Raw genomic sequence first — 22374 nt, 5'->3', positions numbered from 1 at the left:
TTACTATGTGCCAGGCACTGTACTAAGTGCTGGGGTAGATACAAGCTAATCAGGTTGGATTTCTTTATACTTTTTTAAAATCCACCTGAAATCTTCCTTTCCAGCCCCACATAAGCTTGTGCTTGTGATTTTTCCCCACTGGCGGAAAGTTGAAAGATCTGCTTTGAAAAAGGTATGATCTTTCTTTGCGGTTCATTTCCCATTATAGATGTCACTTTTTTTTCTGTTATACCGTGCAAATGATGTGCCGCTGAAATATTAGATTTTTTTAATCATAGGAATAATGGGATAATGAGAACTGGTGTTCAAAAACGATTTTTATGTAGCAACTAAAAAATTTATAGTCTAAACTTGAAAATAAGACTACAGTGTTATCAGCCCAATAGGTTTTGATACAGTGTTCTATTCATCCTGGGAACTCAATTGGAATTAAATTATCGTCACCAGTATCCTCAGGCTGTATTTATTCTGCCGGATCACCATTTCCACAGGGGTTTCCCTGCTAGAAAAATAAACAAAATTAACATTCTTTCCTACTAGCCTGAAACAAGTTAGTCATCCCAGGCTACTGACTATCATCATCAAAGATGTGTAGGATTTTAACATTTCTATATCCCAGCCTTGACAAGAACATGGCAGTAATGGATGAATAAAAAACTCAGCACTTCATGCTGTTTGGAATTTGAGTTTGGGAAATCTCCCCCAAAAGATAGATTTTTCAAAGTTCTTGACAACTGAGTGGCTTAACGTGAGTCCCAATTTTTTTGCTGTGGGTTCTAGACAGGAGGGTGATTCAAAACCCCTAAGTTTTCTAGCAGCATTAATAATAATAATAATTAATATTTTATTATTTAAATGAAGTTCATTTCTGGTTTTAAAAGTGGGCTTTATGCAGTTCTTTCCCACCAGATAGGTGGGTATTCCCCAAACCCTACGGTCCTCGGGTGACATAATAATTGATATCAATGCCTTTCCTTTTAGCGATTAAGAACCAGGCAACTGGACACTACATTCTCAATGGCAAAGGGGAGGAGCCCAGGTCCCGGATGTTCATTGATCTCGGTGTGGAGTGGGAATACAACGTAGAAGACGACATTGAAACTCTTCACACCGATGGGCCCTTACACGATCCTGTCATTGTCCTGGTATGTTCCATGGGCTTGTTCTTCTGTTTGCCGGGTAGCTTTGGAGTGTCACTCAATCAAATAATCATTCCTACTGAGCGCTTACTCTAGGCTGTAAACTCATTATGGGAAGGGAATGTGCTAATTTCTCTTGTATTGTACTCTCCCAAGCATTTAGAATAGTGTTCTGCACATAATAAGAGTTCAATCAATGCCACTGATTGATTATGGGCAGAGCACTTGGGAGAGTGCAGTTTCTATTCTCCCTCCTATTTAGACTGTGAGCCTTGGGACAGGAATTCTGTCCGACTTAGAGCTTAGAACAGTGCTCGACATGTAATAAGCACTAATCCAATAGCATAATCATATTGATAGTAAGGATAAAATAGAACAGCTTTGGTACCCAAACAGATTTGGGGCTTCTATTTACTCCAACAGATTCAGGTGAACTTTACCCAGGCAATCTCTGCCTGGCTTCATTCATTCATTCAATCGTATTTATTGAGTACTTGCACAGCACGGTACTAAGCGCTTAGGAGAGTACAGTATCACAGTAGACAGATACATTCGCTGCCCTCTATGAGCTTTCAGTCTAAAGGGGAAGAAAGGCATTAATAGAAATAAAAAGTTACAGATATGTGCCCAAGTGCCGTGGGGCTGGGGAATGATTAAAGGGAGCAGGCCCGTTCCACCCTCGCACGAAACCTCATATTTTCCAAGCCGCCTTGGGTTCAGCCTTCACTTGTAAATGTCATTTTAAGGTGCTATCCTTTCATTTTGGATTGTGTACTCTTGGGTAGTGCATGTTTTGGGGCACTGTGGGATAGGGGATATCGATCGATCGAGGGCTGGGTGCTGATAGTGGCTATTGTTTACTTAACTAAACGTGGTAATACAGTTTCACGGGTGATTGGTGTGTGCTAAATAAGGCATCGTCCTCCTTTAGATCTCAATCCAATATACCTCTCAGGCAGGATCCAGATGGGTGCAGATCCCAATCGATCCAATAGATATACGAGGTGGTATGGTTCACTGAGACAAAAGGTCACTGTATTATTTGAAAAGCCTTTTGAGAGCTCGGTAGGTGTGCAGTACAGTCATCTTTGTGTTCTCTCTCAACTGTAGGTCAGGTTGGTTTTGTAAAACATTTCAAGGATGCGTTTGTTAATCATAGGCTTCTTTCCAAGCTGGTAGAACAAAGGTCTAAGGATGGAACTTATGGCCATGTTTGGGTCTGCTGCCCCTCCCTCCAACCATCAGGATGATGCTTAGATCGTAGAATGTCTAATTTGGAGCTTTTGAGCTACATAATCCCCATCATAGGCTCCACTCCCTGTAGAGACTGACAGAATCTGGATGATTCTGAAGCATTTCACTCCCTCGGTTGAAAGCTCTATGGAAGAAGTATCAATTTAGACAAGACTCGGGTATATTTTCTTCGAATGAGTCAAAAAGTAGTTTACAATAAAGACATTCACACGGGAGCTGATTTAGAATTACTTTCAAGAGGATGAATTCCTGGGTTAGAAACTGTCCTCGTCTATTTTGTTTAGATCGGGATTAGATTAGTGCGGAGACATTTGGTCCTGGTAGGAAAGTGACAGAATTGTTTCTAAGGAGAGCACATTTGGAGGTACCAGGGCTAATGGGTGAATACATGCATACGTACACAAATGTATGTATGCATACATATACATACACTATATATGCGTATATAGTGTGTGTGTGTGTGTGTGTGTTTGTGTGTGTGTGTAGATATATCTTTTTATTCAGTGGACTTGACATAACACACGTCCTCATTATGTATTCAATAGATTATTCCTCAGGAGAATGACACGAGGTCTAGTCTGACCTACAAATATATTATCCATGAGGACTCGGTGCCTACAATCAATAGCAACAACGTAATTCAGGAGGAGCTAGATACTTTCGAATGGGCTTTGAAGAGTTGGTCGCATTGCTCCAAACCCTGCGGAGGAGGTAACCGAATTCTCTGTAATAATAATGTTGGTATTTGTTAAGCGCTTACTATGTGCAGAGCACTGTCTAAGCGCTGGGGGAGATACAGGGTAATCAGGTTGTCCCACGTGAGGCTCACAGTCTTAATCCCCATTTTACAGATGAGGTAACTGAGGCACAGAGAAGTTAAGTGACTTGCCCATAGTCACGCAGCTGACAAGTGGCAGAGTTAAGGAAAATGATGTTTCCCTCTGCATCTGTAATCTCTCAATTCCCAAGGTATTTTGGGAATTTAAGATCTCCCAAATGGGCATCTGTTGGGCGTTTTCAGGAAGTATTTGAAATCTTCAGTCATCCCAGCAATGATTTTCAGTCCTACTAAAGTTGAATGTGAGGCCTTTGGGAAAGATCCCGGGCCTGGGAGTCGAAGAACCTGGGTTCTAATTCCCACTCCGCCACTTGTCTGCTGTGTAACCTTGGGGAAGTCTCAACTTCTCTGGGCCTCAGTTACCTCATGCATGAAATGGGAATTAAGACTGTGATCCCCTTGTGGAACACAGACTGTGTCCACCCTGATTAGCTTGCATCTACCCCAGCGCTTAGTACAGTGCCAGGCATGTTGTAAGCGCTTAACACACACTCTAAGTAAAAAAAGGGTTTGGGCTTAAGTCTCAGTACTGCCACTTGCCTGCCGTGTGACCTTAGGCAGGTCACTTCTCTGGGCCTCAGTTTCCTCATCTTAAAATAAGAATTCAGTATTGTGAGCTCCAAGCTGGGCAGGGATTGTGTCCAAACCGCTTTGCTCACATCCACCCAGTGCTTAGTACAGTGCCTGGGACATGGTAAGCACTTAACAAATACTAAAATTATTAATATTTCCCCACCCCTTAGACTATAAACCCCATCGAGATGGGGATCGCGTATAACGTTCCTACCTCGGAGCCTAGTTCTGTGTTGGCAAGCACCGTGATTATTATTTAAAGCTTCTTAATGGGGGTCGGGCCCAAAGTAACCTGTCCAAGACTCCCCTAGGTTTCCAGTACACAAAGTACGGGTGTCGTCGGAAAAGCGACAACGCAATGGTGCATCGCAGCTTCTGTGAAGCCGACAAAAAGCCCAAGCCCATCCGCAGAATGTGCAATCTCCAGGAGTGCACCCAGCCGCTGTAAGTCTTCCTGTTCCGGGGTAATGATAATAAATTATGGTATTTGTTAAGCGCTTAATATGTGCAAAGCACTGTACTGAGTTTTGGGATGGAGGATGTCAGCATCGTCGGGGCTGCTTCCTGAATAATAGTAATAATGATAATAATGTTGGTATTTGTTAAGGGCTTATTATGTGCAGAGCACTGTTCTAAGTGCTGGGGTGGAGACAGGGTGATCAGGTTGTCCCCCGTGGGGCTCACAGTTTTAATCCCCCTTTTCCAGATGAGGGAACTGAGGCACAGAGAAGTGAAGTGACTTGCCCACAGTCACCCAGCCGACAAGTGGCAGAGCTGGGATTCGAACCCATGAACTCTGACTCCCAAGCCCCTGCTCTTTCCACTGAGCCACGCTGTTGCCCTGGGAAATGTCCCAACGGGAACAAGACAGTCGCTACCCCAGAAGGGCTCGGTGTCTGACGCAGGGGTGGTTGCCCTGAAATATTATGTGTGTAATGACGGAGGACGGGAGACGACAGCTAGCGAAGGTCCAGAGGATCGATGGGTACATCAATACGGGAGGTTTAAGGTGCCGCTGGGTTGGCGTGGTTGGGAATGATCAGAGTCGAAATCAGCTATCATGGGAGTAGTGTAATAATATTATTTGTGGTATTTGTTAGGCGCTTACTATGTGTCTGATGCTGTACTGAGCATTGGGGTAGATACAAGCAAACCGGGTTGGAGTGGAATGGAGTGCAGTCTTGGAGAGATAATTGGGAGTCCATCAGTTCTATGGGTCGAGAGACGAAGTCCTGCTCTATTTTCAATTCTAATTCTACTCTATTCCTTAGTCCTATTCTAATCCTCCTAGCACTTAGAACAGTACCCTGCACACAGTAAGAGCTTAATAACTTCATTACTGAGAAGCGGCTTGGCCTAGATCAAAGAGCCCGGGGTCTGGGAGTCAGAACAATTTAGGTTTCAATCCCAGCTCCGCCACTTGCCTGCTGTGTGACCTTGGACGAGTGGCTTAAACTTCTCCGGGCCTCAGTCTCCTCATCCGTAAAATGGAGATTCAACCCTTGTTCTCCCTCCTACTTAGATTGTGAGCCCTAGGTAGGACAGGGACTGTGTCTGACCTGACAGACTTGTATCTACCCCTGCGCTTAGAACAGTGCTTGACACATGGTAAATGCTAAACAAATCCCAACATCATCATTGTTATTATTATTATTACTATTACCATAGTTGTTAGACCCCGGGCCTGGGAGTCAGAAGGTCATGGGTTCTAATTATGGCTCTGCCACTTGTCTGCTGTGTGGACTTGGACAAGTCACTTCACTTCTCTGGGCCTCAGTTCCCTCATCTGGAAAATGGGGATTGAGACTTTGAGCCCCACATGGGACAGGGACTGCGTCCAACCCGATTTCTTAGTACCCACCTCAGCGCTTAACACACTTAGAAAGCGCTTAACAAATACCATAATAGTAATTAATAACGAAGTAACAGGAACGGAACTGCCGGGCCGTTTGGGGGTTGGGCGGCGGGGGAGACCCGTCCCGCTGCCCGCTTCCTCTTTGTTCACCCCCACAGTTGGATCGCGGAAGAGTGGGAATACTGTACCAAGACCTGCGGAAATTCCGGCTATCAGCTCCGCACCGTGCGCTGCCTTCAGCCCCTCCACGACGGGACAAACCGCTCCGTCCACAACAAGTTCTGTGTCGGGGAGCGGCCGGAGAGCCGCCGGGCCTGCAATAGGGTGCCCTGTCCTGCCCAGTGGAAGACTGGACCTTGGAATGAGGTGAGTTGGCCCGAGGTTAGGAGGAGGAGGGATCAGGGGTCCTTTGTGCATGCGTGTGGTCCTTCGCCGGTATCTGCACTGCACCCTCTGCAAAGACTGTACGCTTATATAGATAGGGAACTCTGATGCACTATACTCCCCCAAGCGCTTAGTACACTGCTCTGTGCACAGTAAGTGTTCAATAAATGTCACTGGTTGAATTCTCCCTTGTTTGGAGGTGCTGGGTCACTCCGACTGGGACTACATAAGGACCAGCTGTCTTGAACCGCTACAGATTTCTCCTGTGAAAGATTTTCAGTCCCATTATAACTGAAGTCTGGGTTGGAACCCTGACCTCTTCTGTGTTTGAAAGATTAAGCCCCCGAGGTTTGTTTTTTTTTTTTTAAATGATAGTCGTTACGTGTCCGACTCTGTTCTAAACGCTGGGATAGGTACAAATTAATTAGGCCAGACAGTCCCTGTCCCACATGGGGCTCACAGTCTGTATAGGAGGAAGAATAAGTATTTAATCCCCATTTTACAGTTGAGGAAACTAGAGCACAGAGAGGTCAAGCGATTGCCCAAAGTCATAGAGCAAGCAATTGACAGAGTGAAGATTAGAATGCAGGTCTTCTGACTCTCAAGTTCTGGCTCTTTCCACTAGGCCAGGCTGCTTTCAGATAATATTTACTGAACCGTTTCCCTGGCCTGGAACTTCCTTTCTCTCCCCCCACTAGGCAGAGCACAGATCTCCCTTTCTAAAGTCCCACCTCCTCCAGCAAGCTCTTTTCCCCTGATTAATTCACCCTGACTTCATTCTGTCGCTTACTGTGTGTAGAGCACTGGACTAAGCACTTGGGAGACTACAATAAAACAATAAACAGGCATATCCAACTCCGATATAGTTACCCTCTCCTCAGCACTTCTGCTTACCTCAGTCAGGTATTTGGACACTCAGCAGCGGTCCCATTTCTGAGACACTTGCCTTTAATTTTCACAGTGCTCTGTCACCTGCGGAGAAGGCACCGAGACGAGGCAAGTCATCTGCCGGGCTGGGGACGAATGCCGTGGAGAAAAACCCGAATCCGTGAGGACCTGTAAGCTCCCGCCCTGTACCGGTGAGTCACGCTCGGCCATTTAGGTACCGACGTTGAGGAGGAGGGAGCAGGTTCCGGGCTCAAGTGGCAAAGTTCCGGTTCATTGTCCACTTCCTACTCCCCCAAAGACCGATATCCGGCTGAGCACGGCCAGGGGAAGTCTATCGTCACGTTAGCACCGGCAAAGAGGGAAGTTTGGGCTGGGGGAGGCCTGGAACTGGGAGAGGCTGTCGTCATCAATTAATCGATCGTATACTGTGTGCAGAGCACCGGGATGATGATAATGATGTAGTTGCTAGGCGTTTACTATGTACCACGCTCCGTTCTAAGCGCTGCGGTAGATAGAAGTTAATCAGGTTGGGCACAGTCCCTGTTCCACATGATGCTCACAGTCTTAATCCCTATTTTATAGGTGAGGTCACTGAGGCTCAGAGAAGTGAGTTGCCCAAGGCCAAGGTAGACACTTGGAAGAGCTGGGATTAGAACCCGGGTCCTGTTGACTCCCAGGCCTGGGATTTCTCCACTGAGTCCCGCTGCTTCTCTTACAATACTCAGCGCTTGAGAGAGTACCATGCAACTGATTTGGTAGACCTGTTGCCTGCCAACAAGGAGCGTACAGTCCAGCGTACGTGGTCCTCTTTGCCTGATGGGAGAGCCATCGCCTCGCCCCTTTGGGAGCAGTTTTAGATCTAGATCGCTGACACCGATGGTCCAGTGCCTCTCTGATTATGGTTGAGTTTTTGTTTGATGCGGAGGTGGATGGGCAACCACTGGAGTTTCTGGAGGACTGGGTTAACGTGTCGTAGAAAAATGATCCTGGTAGAAGAGTGGAATAGTAAGTGCTTAAGTACCACAATTACTATTATTATTACCACTGACTTCCCCTATTTGACCTCAGTGAACTCCTTTGTAAACTGTAAACTCTTTGGGCGGAATCCAAAACTGGCCTGGAGCACACTGAGAAGTCTAGAATCTACCAGCGAAGCAGCGTGGCTTAGTGGAAAGAGCCCGGGCTTGGGAGTCAGGGGTCGTGGGTTCTAATCCTGGCTCCGCCACTTGTCTGCCGCGTAACCTTGGGCAAGTCGCTTCACTTCTCTGTGCCTCAGTTACCTCATCTGTAAAAATGGGGATTAAAAAATGTGAGCCCCACATGGGACAATCTCATTACCCTGTATCTATCCCAGCACTTGGTGCTCAGCTCATAGTACGTGCTTAACAAATACCATAATTATTATTATTACCTGAATTAACCCTGAAAGCACAAAGTGCGCAAGACTTGTCTTGCTTGGCAGCGGTTATACACAAGTTCACTAAAGCAATCAATACCTGTCTAGAGTAACTACTTTATGCAAGACATTTGATGGTCAAATAAACTCAGTGATTTGTAAACTGTATGAAGACAATCCCTGAACCTCAGAGTTTACATTGTAAACTCCTTTGTAAACTCAGTGTGTTTAAAATCTTGGCGTTTTCCGCCCCGACGCCTACTAATACCTTCCTCCGGTTGTCCCGCAGATGAGTCGTGCTCAGGAGACAAATCCATCTTCTGCCAAATGGAAGTACTGGCCCGCTACTGCTCCATCCCGGGCTACAACAAATTATGCTGTGAGTCTTGCAGCAAGCGTAGTAGCACCCTCTCGCCCCCGTACCTCCCCGAAGCGGCGGAAACCAAAGACGACGCCATCTTCCACCCCAGCGACCTCCCCCGAGGCCCGGCGACACCGACGCCTCGCCACGCAGCGCCCGCCGCCCAGAAAAGGAAAACCCCGGCTGCGATTCTCCTCGGGGAAGAAGAAGCAAACGCGCGGACGGCTTCCGACGTGGGCGGTAGACCCGGAGGGGCCCTCGCGCCTCAGAGGAGAGATGGTGCTGAGGGAACCCAGACTTCCGGGCTCATCCCCGGGCCCTCCCCGGCCTCCGCCCCGGACGACGGCCCTCACGGTTCTCCGCCCGCCTGGGGCCCCGTCCAGCCGGCTATCGACGGTCCCACAGGTGCTTTAGCTCTCGCCAGGACCCCCAGGGAGAACGAGAAGGTCTCTTCTGCCAGGAGGCGCCCTTCTAGGCCCTCCACCGTGGAAAGATGAAAGCCAATTTGGCCGGGCCAGAGACCGGAGATGCTTCTGGACACCACGGTTCGTATGCTGCTTTCTCGAGGCAGACCTCCACAGATCATCCGCTCGTTGGAATTGTAAATAGAAAAATGAAAAAAAAAAGTGCTGGTTCACTTTCTCGTCCCTCCGTCCTCCGCCGCCGGTTTGCTTGGATCGATCGGAAGAAAGCGCCAAAGATGTTCCCAGAAGGGAACGCAAGTCGCTGAGCAGAGAGGGGACAGGATGGCCGGAACCAGTTTTGCACATCAGCTGATTTTTTATTTTTTAAAAATCCGCAAGAGGAACCAAACGTTTACACTTTGACAAAGTTATTTTTGAAATGGAGCAAAAGGATCTTTAAGACTTATATTCCTATTTATCTATAGAAACGGATAGCGTATGAGTAAATTTGCAGCAGTTGGGTAAATACTGTATATTGCGGAAGTCAGTATTATTTTTAAGAGATCCGTTTGGTCAAACGGTTGTTTACTCTTTTACATTTCTGGATATTCTAGGTGCTACAGTCGAAGACAGCGCTATTTACATTCCATAGGTTGGTTTGCCAACAGCATTTTACAAAGCGAAGCTCCGTTTGAATATACATTTGAGCTGCTGCTGGTATGAGGTGTTTTGGTTGGTTCCACACTTGATGCCGCCTTCGCAAACAACAGAAAACGAAACCGCAGATGTATAGATTTAAGCCTTCTCCTCGTTAGCCTCCGACTGAATGGTAAGAGTTGGAAGTTGACGTGAATACATAGGTGCAGATAGGGGAAAGCTTTTAAGTAGCTCTGATCTGCCTCATAGATAGCCTCACCGGTGCCGAGCAGATTCCGTGCAACTTTCCAGAGCTTTCTTCTCATTCGTGTTCCCGATGCTGGGGAAGTAGCCCAAAGCAGCAGTCACACAATAGACCCAACTTGCCGTAGCGTTGACCAAGGAGAAATATTTTCTGGTATGATCTGGGCATGTTCAACAGAGCTCAAATAGGCAACAGTCCAAAGAGCTGTGGCAAAAATAAACAAAAACCGGAAAAGGATTTGATTTTTATCACATCGCCTGAAAGAGGAGAGAGAGTTATTTATTCCCAGCAGGGTTTGCCTCAAAGTTTCCACAACCACAGTGCATCTGACTGCAATTGTTAAGTAGTAATTTATGTCAGTAAAATCACCTTGTTCACTCTAAGCCAGTGTAGCTCTCTCCTGGGAGTTGCTGGAAAGTACTTGTATATAGGTCTCAGAATGGAAGATATTTATTAAAAGTTGATTTCTTTTCTTGATAGGATTTTTATGTACTAGAAAATATACACTAATAGCAGTGACCGATTTGAGTGAGAGAGAGAGACCAAATTAGACCCTGGCCATCGTGTCAGACAAAAATTAGAACGACTGATAAATCATCCGGCTCATTTTGAAAAAAGAAATCCCGTGAAAACGTTGATGACGAAACGTTAGGTTTTTAGAGTAATCATCCATCGATCAAGGCGTGAGTTTTTTTTTTTTTTCCACCCAGGAAAGATGTCCTTGAGAATAGGAAAATGACAAAGTCCTAGCACTCGCAAATTAGGTTGAAATAGATTAGGCCTTCATAAGGTACTGATTGGAATGAAGATTGCTGAGTGGGCAGTATCCAAAACTGGCCTGGAGCATATCGAGAAGTCTAGAATCAACCTGAATTAACCCTCCTGAAAGCACAAAGCGTGCAAGACTTGTCTTGCTCGACAGCTGTTACCTACAAGTTCACTAAAGCAATCAATACCTCTCTAGAGTTACTGCTATTTTATGCAAGACTTTTGATGGTCAAATAAACTTAGTGATTTGTAAATTGTATGAAGACAATCCCTGAACCTCAGACAGACAAATAGGATGTGCTTATTTGTTTCTTAAAATTTCCCAGAAATAAAGTTCTCTCTATCTAGCTCTTGTGTGTACGTAGAGATCTGTGTACATACACACACACACACACACACATTAATAATGATGTATATATTCTTTAGACTTTTCATCATTTTGCTCTCTTTTCTACCAAACTCATTCCTTTTTCTTCAGTGTACACTACTGATGCTGTCTGTTGTATTGGGAAGCACATAGCAATAAAAAGGTTAACCAAACCCCTGCTCTTTCCGCCGCTGTTGAGATTCTTAACTTCAACTTTTCAAAGTGATGAGATTTGCTTTATCTTCCTTCAGGGGGATGGCCTTGACCCAGATTGGCTATATGTCCTACCCACCTCTCTCCTGGGGTGTCTTCTCTCTCCTTTTGGGAAACGATGATCAGTTATTCAATCAATGGTATTTATGGAGTGGTTACTGCGTGCAGAGCACTAAGTACATGGAGAGCTTCAGTACGATCGAGTTGTTAGACAATCCCTATCCTCAAAGAGCTTGCATCGCGTAGTGGAAAGAGCCCAGGCCTGGGACTCAGAGGACCTGGATTCCAATCCCAGCTCTGCCACTTGTTTGCTGCGTGACCTTAGACAAGTCACGACACTTCTCTGGGCCTCAGGTCCCTCGACTGCAACATGAGGATTCAATACCTGTTCTTCCTAGTTAGGCTGTGAGCTCCATGTGGGACCTGATTATCTTGTATCTATCCCAGCGCAGAGTAAAGTGTTTGGCACATAGTAAACACTGAAAAAACACCACCGTTATTATTTGGAAAGATACTTATATAAACTGCAGATATGAGAAGCAGCAGAGTTTAAAGCAATATATGTAAATATCGAGGGGCTGGAGTTGGGGTGACTATCAAAGTAGTCTAAAGTCACTTATAGGCTGCAGACCTAAATGCACAGGGGATGAGAAAAAACTCCTCTATCCTAGTGCCAGTCTTTATCTCCTACCCCTCAGGTCCCTTAATAATTACTTAATCATGGTATTTGTTAAGTACCGTACTAAGCACTGAGGCTGATAAAATCGAAACAGATTGCCAGGCCCTGTACTACAAGGAGCTCACAGTCCAAGAAGGTACTCGAACAGATGTCATATCCCCCATTTTCCAGATGAGGTGACTGAGGCTGAGAGAAGCAAAGGGTCTGGCCCAAGGTCACGCAGCAAACGGCAGAGCTGGGATTAGAAACCAGGCCCTCTACTCCCCAGGCCCCTGCCCATTCCACTAGGCTACTTGCCGGGCCTTTCTTCTTCTCCCTCCCGCTATCTTCCAGTCCTCTTCCCTGCTAAGAAAATCAGAATGCTGAGCAGCTTTGGTCATGCAAAGGCTCCAACTCCCATGGGCAAGAGAGAGATTCCACACCCCATCCACCAGCTTCTGGCACCTTAAGAATTGACTCCGACACCAAAGTCGGTAGATGACCAGTCCAGCCAGGACAGTTGAGCTACAGCTACTTTAATGTAAATGGTTTTCCATCACTTGTGCTATTTCAAAACTTTTCTGCAATCATATTTCTCAAGCATTTATGGTGTTCCAGACACTGTACTAAGTGCCGGGGTAGATATAGCCAAAGGAGATTGGACTCAGTCCCATGGGGTTAGAGCCCCGTGTGGGACAGGGAATGTGTCCAACCTGATTACCTTGTACCTACCCCATTTGTACATTTGTTACCGATTTGTACATTCCAAGCGCTTAGTACAGTGCTCTGCACATAGTAAGCGCTCAATAAATACTATTGAATGAATGAATGAATACCCCAGCACTTAGTATAGTCCCTGGCACATAGTAAGCACTTAAGGACCACAAATTAAAAAAGAGAAAAAATCAAAAGCTATGAAGGGGGACCGAGGGAAAAATCTCATGAGGGGTTTAGTGAGAGGTGTGTGGTTGGAGGCTGATACAGATGGACAGCCAGAGATTAACCATCATGGGATGCAGATGGTGATAGATAGAGCCAACCTCAGTGTCTCCCATAAAATCATCAGGTGGCTGCAAATTTCCAGAATTTACCCTACACAACACCACCACTTGCAGACATTCTTGAAGCAAAATCAACGCTCTCCCTTCTGCAAAAGCAAAAAAGACGAGATAGAGTAACTATGGGAGTCCTGTGACAACGGTAGGGAGCTGATTCTGTGCGGACTTACACTTGGCATCCCATCCTGGCCCCTGAAAGACTCATGGGAAAGCCAAAGCAGAGGGGCTGTAAAGAAAGCAGATGGAGAAAATGACAACTGTTTTCACAATGTGCAGGTACTGTGGGAGTCATTAGCATAACCTGTTAAATAAAGCAGCAGGTGTTCATCTGTCTTCCTGGACACTGGTGCCTCCAAAGCAGGAGAACAACATCCTCCAGGCTGCCTAGAGACAATTTAACAGAGATGCCAGACAGTGGGAGGTAGAGAAAGGATAGATCTTCACCATTTGCATGTCTTCTGGCAAAGCAATGCTATAAACCGTCCAGGCTGTCCTTAAAATGAGTTGAGGAAACGGACAGCGAGGCTCTTCTCTGAAGTTTCATCTTCCCCAGCAAAGAGGAGGAAGAGAGATTTAAAGGTCAAGGAGTCTATGTGAAGAGCAAAGTACAATTTCTGTGTTCTGGGAAACATCTAAATAGGCAGAAAGTATCCCTGAAAGTCCTTGAATCAGATGGACAGGAATCACATATGCAAGAAGACGCGTAGGTGATGGTAAACTGCTTCTCAGAACCAGCGGCGGTATGGACTGAATCATGTCCCAGCCTGCACCTCTAGCTAAGGGTCACCCAGAGGGAAATGCAAACACTGAATCCAGTTACCTGGACCACACACTGTCCAGCGATGCCAGGATAGACAAAGAGGTGGACGATGAAATCGAGAAGTCCTTTCTGAGACCAACAGAGAGAGTGGCACCGAGATTCAGACCAGACTGCCAGGCACTGTCCACCCTTCTTTATGGCCAAGAGCCCTAACCATCGAAGATGCCACATTCTGCTCCAGTGTCCCATAGTGCACCAGACTTGGCATCGGGGGGGGGGCAAGGCACGATTTCAAACATTAAGATTCTGGACTGCAATCAGTCCTCAAAGTAATGCTCCATCTATCACTCAGTTGCTGAATGGGACATGTGAGGAGAATGGACAAAAGCAGATGCTCAAACAGCAGCTCTATAGTGACTTCAAATAACATAAGGCAGATGGATAGAATGCTTTAAAGACACAGTGAAAGAAAACCTCAAAATACAGGCCATAGCAGTGTATCAAGTTGTACTTCCTTTTCAATTCTCCCACCCCCCTAATAAGGTGCTTAATAAATACTAACACTAGTAGCAATTAGTAGCCACACTCTTTCTGCAACCACAAGAAGGAGATCCCCAATAACTAGGTTGTAATCGATTTGGTACAAAACTCTCCAATCAAATGCATAGAAATATGGCAGGGTCAGTGTGCTGTGAATATCAGACAGCGAAAGCACTCAATGCCAGACAGCATTAGCACTCTGAATGCCAGGGCAGCATTTAGAAAAAGGCTCAGTTCAGGTAATGTCACAGAAAAGGAAACTAATTTTGAGGCTCCAAAATGCCAGACATTGCTCTTAAGGGAGTCAACAGAAACCTAAGCCTCCACTTGGATTTAAACATTATTGGGAAGGGAATAATTCACATGTCCTCCAAGAGGCCTACCCTGATTAAGCCCTCTTTTCCTTTAACTTCCTTCTGTGTCACCCTGACTTGCTCCCTTCATTTATCCCCCCTCACGGTCCTACGGCACTTGTTTACCTATGTTATTTATATTAGTATCTGACTCCCTCTCTAGACTGTAAAGTTATTGTGAGCAGGGAATGTGTCTGTTTTGTTGTTATATTGTACTCTCCCAAGCACTTAGGTTTTCAAAAGCCATACATCAAATTTAATTTCAGATTAATCAATGAGAATAAGGTAATTGAATATTTCCCTCATTTAGAGTTTGGTGGGCAGACCAATAGTTCTAGCTATGGTGCATTGTTTTTGCTTCTAGAATGATGGATTGCCATAGTTTTGGAAGTGACATCTTTTAAAAATCACTATTTATGACAAATTTTCTCCTTTAATCTTTGTGGAAGGAAAAAACCAAAATCTTCAAATTGGCACCGCAGAGGAAACGTTTCAGCATTTGTGGTACTTTCTCTGCAGGAAGTATCTGGTTTAGAACTGCCACTCTCAGTTCTACCTTCATTTTGTAAGATTTTAGTTTGTTTAAAAAACAAAAACCAAAAAACAACTCTTCCCAGTTGGCTAGATTTCACTTTGGCTTCAGCTAGCGTGGCAGGGGGATATTAACTGAGCTTTGTGGTTTCAGAAGGGCTGGATAGAGGGGATTGGTAGCTGGAAGTGGGGATTTGGAGAACCCCTGGGGGGTCAGGATGACTCTCCGAGTCCAGGAAAGGGGCAGGAGGTGTGAGGAATGGAAGGTCCTTCACTAATCCTGGCTCTGTCACTTGTCTACTGTGTGACCTTGGACAAGTCACTTCACTTCTCCGTTACCTCATCTGTAAAATAAGGATTGAGACTGTGAGCCACCCCTTGGCTAGTGCTCAGTACAGTGCCTAGCATATAGTTAAGCGCTTAACAAATACCACTAACAAAACAACAAACAACAAGTCTTTTCCCAGGGCCAGTGCCTCACCTTGGTTCAGAGCCAGAAAGAGGCACCATTTATCATAGTGATCAATCATAGTATTTGTTGAGGCCTTAATCATCTGCAGAGCACAGTATTCTTCTAATGGGGGAGAAAGACAGGCAACAATTATCTCTAAATAGTGTGAGCAAGCAGAGAACAATGATATGTGAAAAAGCTGAAAAAATGATGCCATATGCTTGTAAATATTCATAGGTGCCTCAGTACTGAGGACGGGAATAAAATACCAAACTGTTAAGGGGGGCTGTTAGGTACAAGCATGAGATTTTAATAATAATTATTATTATTATTATGTTCCAAGAACTCTTCTAAGCACTGGAATAAATACGAATTAATCAAGTTGGACACAGTCCCTGTCCCTCATGAGGCTCACAGTCTTAACCCCCATTTTATAGTTGAGGCAACTGAGGCACAGAGAAGTGAAGTGACTTGTCCAAGGTCACAGAGCAGACAGATGGCACAGTCAGGATTAGAACCCAGGTCTTTCTGATTCCCAGGCCTATGCTCTATCCAGTAAGCCACCCTGGATTATGAAGTCTTGGGTGAAATCTTTCTGGGACAGAATTTAGAATTTTAAAGATGAGGAGAGTCATGGCTTGCCTTTCTAGGAGGCCAATCTCCAGGAAACAAGATTTCTCAAATTTCCTTGGAAATTTGACCAGGGTGTCCAAAATTCCCAATAACCCTTCCATGGCTCTAATATCACACAACTAGGGCTCATCCAACTCTTCTTCCTTTAAACCTCTCCTCTTTAGAGATGGAGACTAGGTTGTTTTCTTCAGTTTAATTTCTTGCTGAAATGAAGATGGTTATTATACTCCCAAGCAGCTTCAGTTTTCCTCAACCCTAATTCCCCTAATTTAAGGTTTTCCACATAAACTGTCTTTTTATCGCCTTCCTTCGATCTCCTCTTTAATCTCTTCGCATCCCTCTCCAATTGGGCAACGCCAAATTGGACACTTACATGCTATTCAAGATTCACATCGCATCCCACAGAAAGGCCAGTGACCACTCATTTTGTTGACGGCTGGATATTAGCTGAGGACTCACTTCAGTTACTCTACTGGCTCATTAGGTCTTGGCTGGAAGAATTGTCTTAATGCCTCAGGAGTGTAATGACGGACTCTTAGGGAGCAACAAGGATTGTACATTCCCAAGCACTTAGTACAGTGTTCTGCACACAGTATATGCTCAATAAATACGATTGACTGATTGACTTATTGCAACCACGCTCTGATGCTTAATGAGCAGTCCCTTAGGTATAGCCTTCGGGCACAACGTTCAATCTCACCTAGAAAGAATGTATAAGATCAGCCTGTATGGATTGGCCCATTTGTACCTGTGCATTTAACTATGAATTGTAGAGATCTGAGTGGGATCTTTTAATCTTGATTTGCATCAGGCAGTAAATGGTATTTAATGAGTGCTTACCAAGTGCTTCATCTGTTTTGTTTTGTTGTCTGTCTCCTCCCTTCTAGACTGTGAACCCGTTGCTGGGTAGAGATTGTCTCTACAATTCAGCAACAAATACTTTCCAAGCGCTTAGTACAGTAAGCACTCAATAAATATGATTGAATGAGTGTGCAAAGCACTGTACTAAGTGCTCGGAAAAGTACAGTAGAACAGACACTTTCCCTGCCCAAAATGAACTCACAATCTAGAGGGGGAGACAGACATTAAAATAAAGGAAAGATTTATAGCTAGGCACATTAGGTGTGCATATGCACGTTAGGACCTGATTGCTAATCCTAGCACTGCCACTTGTCTGTTGTGTGACCTTGGGTAAGTCACTTCTCTGGGTCTCATCCATAGAATGGGCATTTAGACTGTGATCCCTGTGTGGGAAAGGGACTGAGTCCAACTTCATTAGCTTGTATCTATATCAGTGCTTAGTACAGTGCCTGGCGCATAGTAAATGTTTAACAAATACCATTAAAAAAAAAAGTTCTGTGGGGCAAATACCAAATGCCCAAAGTGCTTTTTGCCCCAGTTTCAGAACCTGAGTGCAAAGCAAAACAACAGTTTAGGGATTGGAGGTGATCGTACTCACAGACAGTACTGATTAAGCACCTAATTGTTAGCCGGGCGAAGTGTTTTCCCTCAGGGGAAAAGCCACACAAAGAAGGTGATTAGAAAGAGCAAAAAAAAAGCTTAGTGGGAAAGCAATGTGACCTAGTGGGTAGAGCTCGGGCCTCAGAGTCTGAGAGAGGGGGAAGCAGACATTAATATAATTTATAGATATAATCATTAGAGCCAGGGAGCTTACAGTCAAGCAGGGAGACAGACGTACACCTTAGTGGTGGCCAAGTACCTGATGTGGGAGTTAAGGGGTATAAAAAGGGAAATTAGAAATTAAGAAAGGTCTCACGGAGGAAATTTGATTGCAGAAAGGCTTAGAAACAGTGGAGAGCTGAATTCAGTGAAGGGGGTGGGAGTTCCAAGTAGAAGGGAGCCAGAAAACAAGTGATAGGACAGAGGAGAAGCAGTCCCAGTGAGTAAGTGAGCTTTACTTAGGGTTTCCTTCTTTCAACCTTTTATGAAGTGAAAAGAAACAACAGAAGCAGGGTGGTCTAGTGGAAAGAACACAGTTCTGGGAGTCAGAGCACCTGGGTCCTAATCCCTGCTCTGCCACTTGTCTGCTATCTAAACTTGGGCAAATTACTTAACTTCACAGTTACTTCATCAATAAAATAGGATTAAGACTATAAAGTGCACAGGGGACCTAGACTTTGTCCAGCCTGATTATTGATGCCCGTCTACTTGTTTTGTTGTCCGTCTCCCCCTTCTAGACTATGAGCCCATAGTTGGGTAGGGATTGTCTCTATCTGTTGCCAAAATGTACTTTCCAGACGCTTAGTACAGTGCCCTGCACACAGTAAGCGCTCAATGAATACGACTGAATGAATCTCGTATCGACCCCAGCACTTAACAATGCTTAACAAATACCATAAAAGAAGTGAAATACCTTAACTGTAGAAAAGCAGCATGGCTTAATGGAAAGAGCACAGGCTTGGGAATCAGAGGACATGGGTTTTAATCCTGGCTCTGCCACTTTGTTGTGTGACCTTGGGCAAGCCACTTCACTTCTCTGTACCTCAGTTACCTCCTCTGTAAAATGGAGATTAAGACTGCGAGCCCCACGTGGGACAAACTGATTACCTTGTATCTACCCCAGCGCTTAGAACAGTGCTTGGCACGTAGTAAGCACTTAACAAATACCATAATTATTATTAACTGTAAGCCCCATGTCCGATGAAGACTACAGACTATCTGATTGTATCGTATCCACTCCAGGCTTTAGCGCCCTGCTTGGCACAATTGCTTCACAAATACTATATTTATTGTCAGTATCATTATTAAAACCTTACCAGCACTTTAGCAGGTACCGGGAGGCTCCGATTCTGAGGTTTTTCCAAATGCCACGGCTAGAAACACCCCCAGCAGCTGTTCCTCTGGCAGTCCTTTGGAAGGGAAGACAAGCTCTCCCCCAGCCCTCTTCAATCAACTAATCAGTCAGTCAGTGGAATTTACTGAGCCCTACCTGTGTGCAGAGCTTTTGGGAGAATACAATAAAATGGTGGGGATAAATACATTCTCTGCCCATCAGGAGTTTACAGGTTTAGAGGGTTTTCTTTTTTTTTTATGATGTTTGTTAAGCGCTTACACTAAGAGCTGGGGTAAATGCAAGCTAATCAAGTCAGACACAGTCCCTTGCCCCACATGGAGCTCACAGTCATAATCCCCATTTTATAGATGAGGTAACTGAGACACAGAGAAGTAAAGTGACTTGCCCAGCACTGGCAAGGCTTAAAGGAAAAGGCTTAAAAACTCTATCCCCAGGTGGTAGGAGGTGTTAGTGATCGAAGCATTCAACTCTTCCACCTGAACGTGTTTATTTCAAATCAATACTAGACAATCACCTTGAGATTCCTTTTTAATCTTAGTTCAACCCTTGATGGGTTGCGGGTCACGCTGGACTCCGCTTGTTTCAGCAAGGTTTTTAGCTAATTAGAATCGTAGCCCAAATAATATTTTCTCCTGAAAATTTCCTTCCCAAAGCTGCATTCACCCAGGCAAATGTTTATCGGTGGTGACGGCACAAGCTGAAGAGAAACAGGCCAAGAACCTTTCTGAAGCGCAGTGGGAATTTGCGGGCAGCATTTCTAACTCTGCACTGACTATTTACTTGCAGATTTTCATTAAAAGTTCTGAAAGAAAACTTCTAATTTGCCGGGCAAGGAACTGATTCGGTTGCTCTGCGGCTACGAGTCCAACGTACTAAGGTTGTGGAAAAGCCCCTAAAGATGCTTTTCAAGTGACCAACTCTTAAAATATTCCTTGCAAGGAAATCTTCTAAAGAGAAAGAAGTGGAATTCTATGGGCATGAGCTAGAGATTAAAAGAAAAACACCCCACAAACCTTAGTTTTCAGACTTAGAAGCAGGGCAAAAGATTCCTTCAGGGGGAATCCCTTCCCACCAGCTTTGAGCAGGGTTCTGAAGTTGGCCACCGAGGTGTGCTTTAGACCGGGAAGACAGTGAATTTATCACTGTCTTATTTATTTACTACTTATTTAGGGAAGCGGCGTGACTCAGTGGCAAGAGCCCGGGCTTGGGAGTCAGAGCTCATGGGTTCGAATCCCGGCTTTGCCACTTGTCAGCTGAGTGACTGTGGGCAAGTCACCTAACTTCTCTATCCCTCAGTTACCTTATCTGTAAAATGGGGCTTAACTGTGAGCCTCACGTGGGACAACCTGATTACTCTGTATCTACCCCAGCGCTTAGAACAGTGCTCTGCACATAGTAAGCGCTTAACAAATACCAACATTATTATCACCGCTCATCTCCTGCTCCAATCCAGCCGGCACACTTCTCTCCTCTGTTACCATCCTACTTCACTCCCATTTCCCTCACCATCAACAGGCTTCTAGACTATAAGAATTGTTAAATTCTACTTTCCAGTACAGTGCTCTGCACACAGTAAGCGCTCAGTACATACGACTGAATGAATCAACCCCTTGCTCATGTCCTCCCTCCAGAATCTAACTCCCTCCCACTTCATTTCTGACTTATCTCCCCCTCTAGACTGTAAGCTTTTTGTGGACACGGATTGTGTTTCTTATACTATACTTTCATAGGAACTAAGGATAGTTTTCTGTACATAGTAAGCGCTCAATCAATGCAATTGACTTATTGATCACACAGCAGACAAGCGGCTGAGCTGGGACTAGAAGCCAGGTCCTTCTGAATTCCAGGCCGGTGTGGTACGGTTTCATTCCCTCTCCTCTTTTCAGTTAATCAACGATATTTATCGAGTGCTTACTCTGTGCAGAGGACTGTACTAAGCGCTTGGGAGAGTATAATACAACAGAGTGACAGAGATGTTCCCTGCCCACAAAGAGCTTAAAATAAAGTACGGATCTGGATGTAAGTGCCGTGGGGCTGAGGTTGTGGTAAATATCAATTTCTTTTGGGTAAAATTCCAAAAGCAAATTTTCTAAGTGTTTTTTTTCAAAGATTTGGGATCAGGACATATGAACGACAGAAATTCATTGTGGATATTTATTGAGAAGTAAACTGGTTGCCACACGCTTTATGAAACAACAACTCCTTTGTTTATAGTCTATGATAATGTACAAGTGAACCCGTGTCAAGTTGTTTTATTTGCTCTGTAATTTGCGTTCTGTTCTCTGCCCTCTCCGCAGTTCTTCCTGGGTCCTCTGGAACGTTCTTAAAAGAATACTACCTCAGCGGTTCTAAATGCAGTTTTATGATCTACCAGAAATCCACCAATCAGTCAGTCATATTTAGAGAAGCAGCGTGGCTCAGTGGAAAGAGCCCGGGCTTGGGAGTCCGAGGTCATGGGTTCGAATCCCGGCTCTGCCATTCGGCAGCTGTGTGACTGTGGGCAAGTCACTTCACTTCTCTGTGCCTCAGTTCCCTCATCTGGAAAATGGGGATGAAGACTGTGAGCCTCACGTGGGACCACCCGATGACCCTGTATCTACCCCAGCGCTTAGAACAGTGCTCTGCACATAGTAAGCGCTTAACAAATACCAACATTATCATGATATTTACTGAAGGATTACTGTGTGCAGAGCACTGTACTAAATGCTTGGGAAAGTACGATATAACAGAGTTGTAGACACGTTCCCTCTCCACGGTCAGTTTTCAATCCCAAATTGTGTCCCAAACTACGTTTCAAAAGCATGTGGTCCGCAAGCTCCCGAAGACAGGGATTGAGTCTAGCCACTCTATTGTATTGTACTCTCCCACAGACTTCATTCATTCAATAGTATTTATTGAGCGCTTACTATGTGCAGAGCACTGTACTAAGCGCTTGGAATGGACAAATCGGCAACAGATAGAGACGGTCCCTGCCCTTTGACGGGCTTACGGTCTAATCGACTTAGTACAGTGCTCTGCGCACAGTGGGGACTCAATGAATTCCAGTGATTGATCGATTGATCATGCCGTGTCGGAGACTGAGGACTCTAGCTGCATCCCCTGCTCTAGCCATTAAGACAACCCAATCAACCCACAGCATTTATTAAGCACTTACTGTGTGCACAGTACTATACTGAACGCTTAGCAGAGCAGATCATTCATTCATTCGTTCAATTCATTCATATTAAAGAGACA

General features: G+C 45.0%; 1 protein-coding gene across 1 annotated transcript in view; it reads left to right on the top strand.

Moving 5' to 3' along the window:
• The window catches only part of ADAMTS3 (ADAM metallopeptidase with thrombospondin type 1 motif 3), a 145395-nt gene extending 134094 nt beyond the window's left edge, over positions 1 to 11301 (top strand). Inside the window, exons 17-22 of the mRNA XM_029074207.2 lie at positions 982 to 1145; positions 2939 to 3104; positions 4116 to 4248; positions 5818 to 6025; positions 7005 to 7122; positions 8617 to 11301. Coding sequence (XP_028930040.1) covers positions 982 to 1145; positions 2939 to 3104; positions 4116 to 4248; positions 5818 to 6025; positions 7005 to 7122; positions 8617 to 9185 — 1358 coding nt within the window. The 3' untranslated portion in view covers positions 9186 to 11301. The remainder of the gene's footprint in view (positions 1 to 981; positions 1146 to 2938; positions 3105 to 4115; positions 4249 to 5817; positions 6026 to 7004; positions 7123 to 8616) is intronic.
• The last annotated feature ends 11073 nt before the right edge of the window (positions 11302 to 22374 follow it).

Source organism: Ornithorhynchus anatinus, chromosome 10 (assembly GCF_004115215.2).
Source record: "Ornithorhynchus anatinus isolate Pmale09 chromosome 10, mOrnAna1.pri.v4, whole genome shotgun sequence".
Classification (NCBI taxonomy): domain Eukaryota; kingdom Metazoa; phylum Chordata; class Mammalia; order Monotremata; family Ornithorhynchidae; genus Ornithorhynchus; species Ornithorhynchus anatinus.
This window is presented reverse-complemented; position numbering and strand designations above follow the sequence as displayed.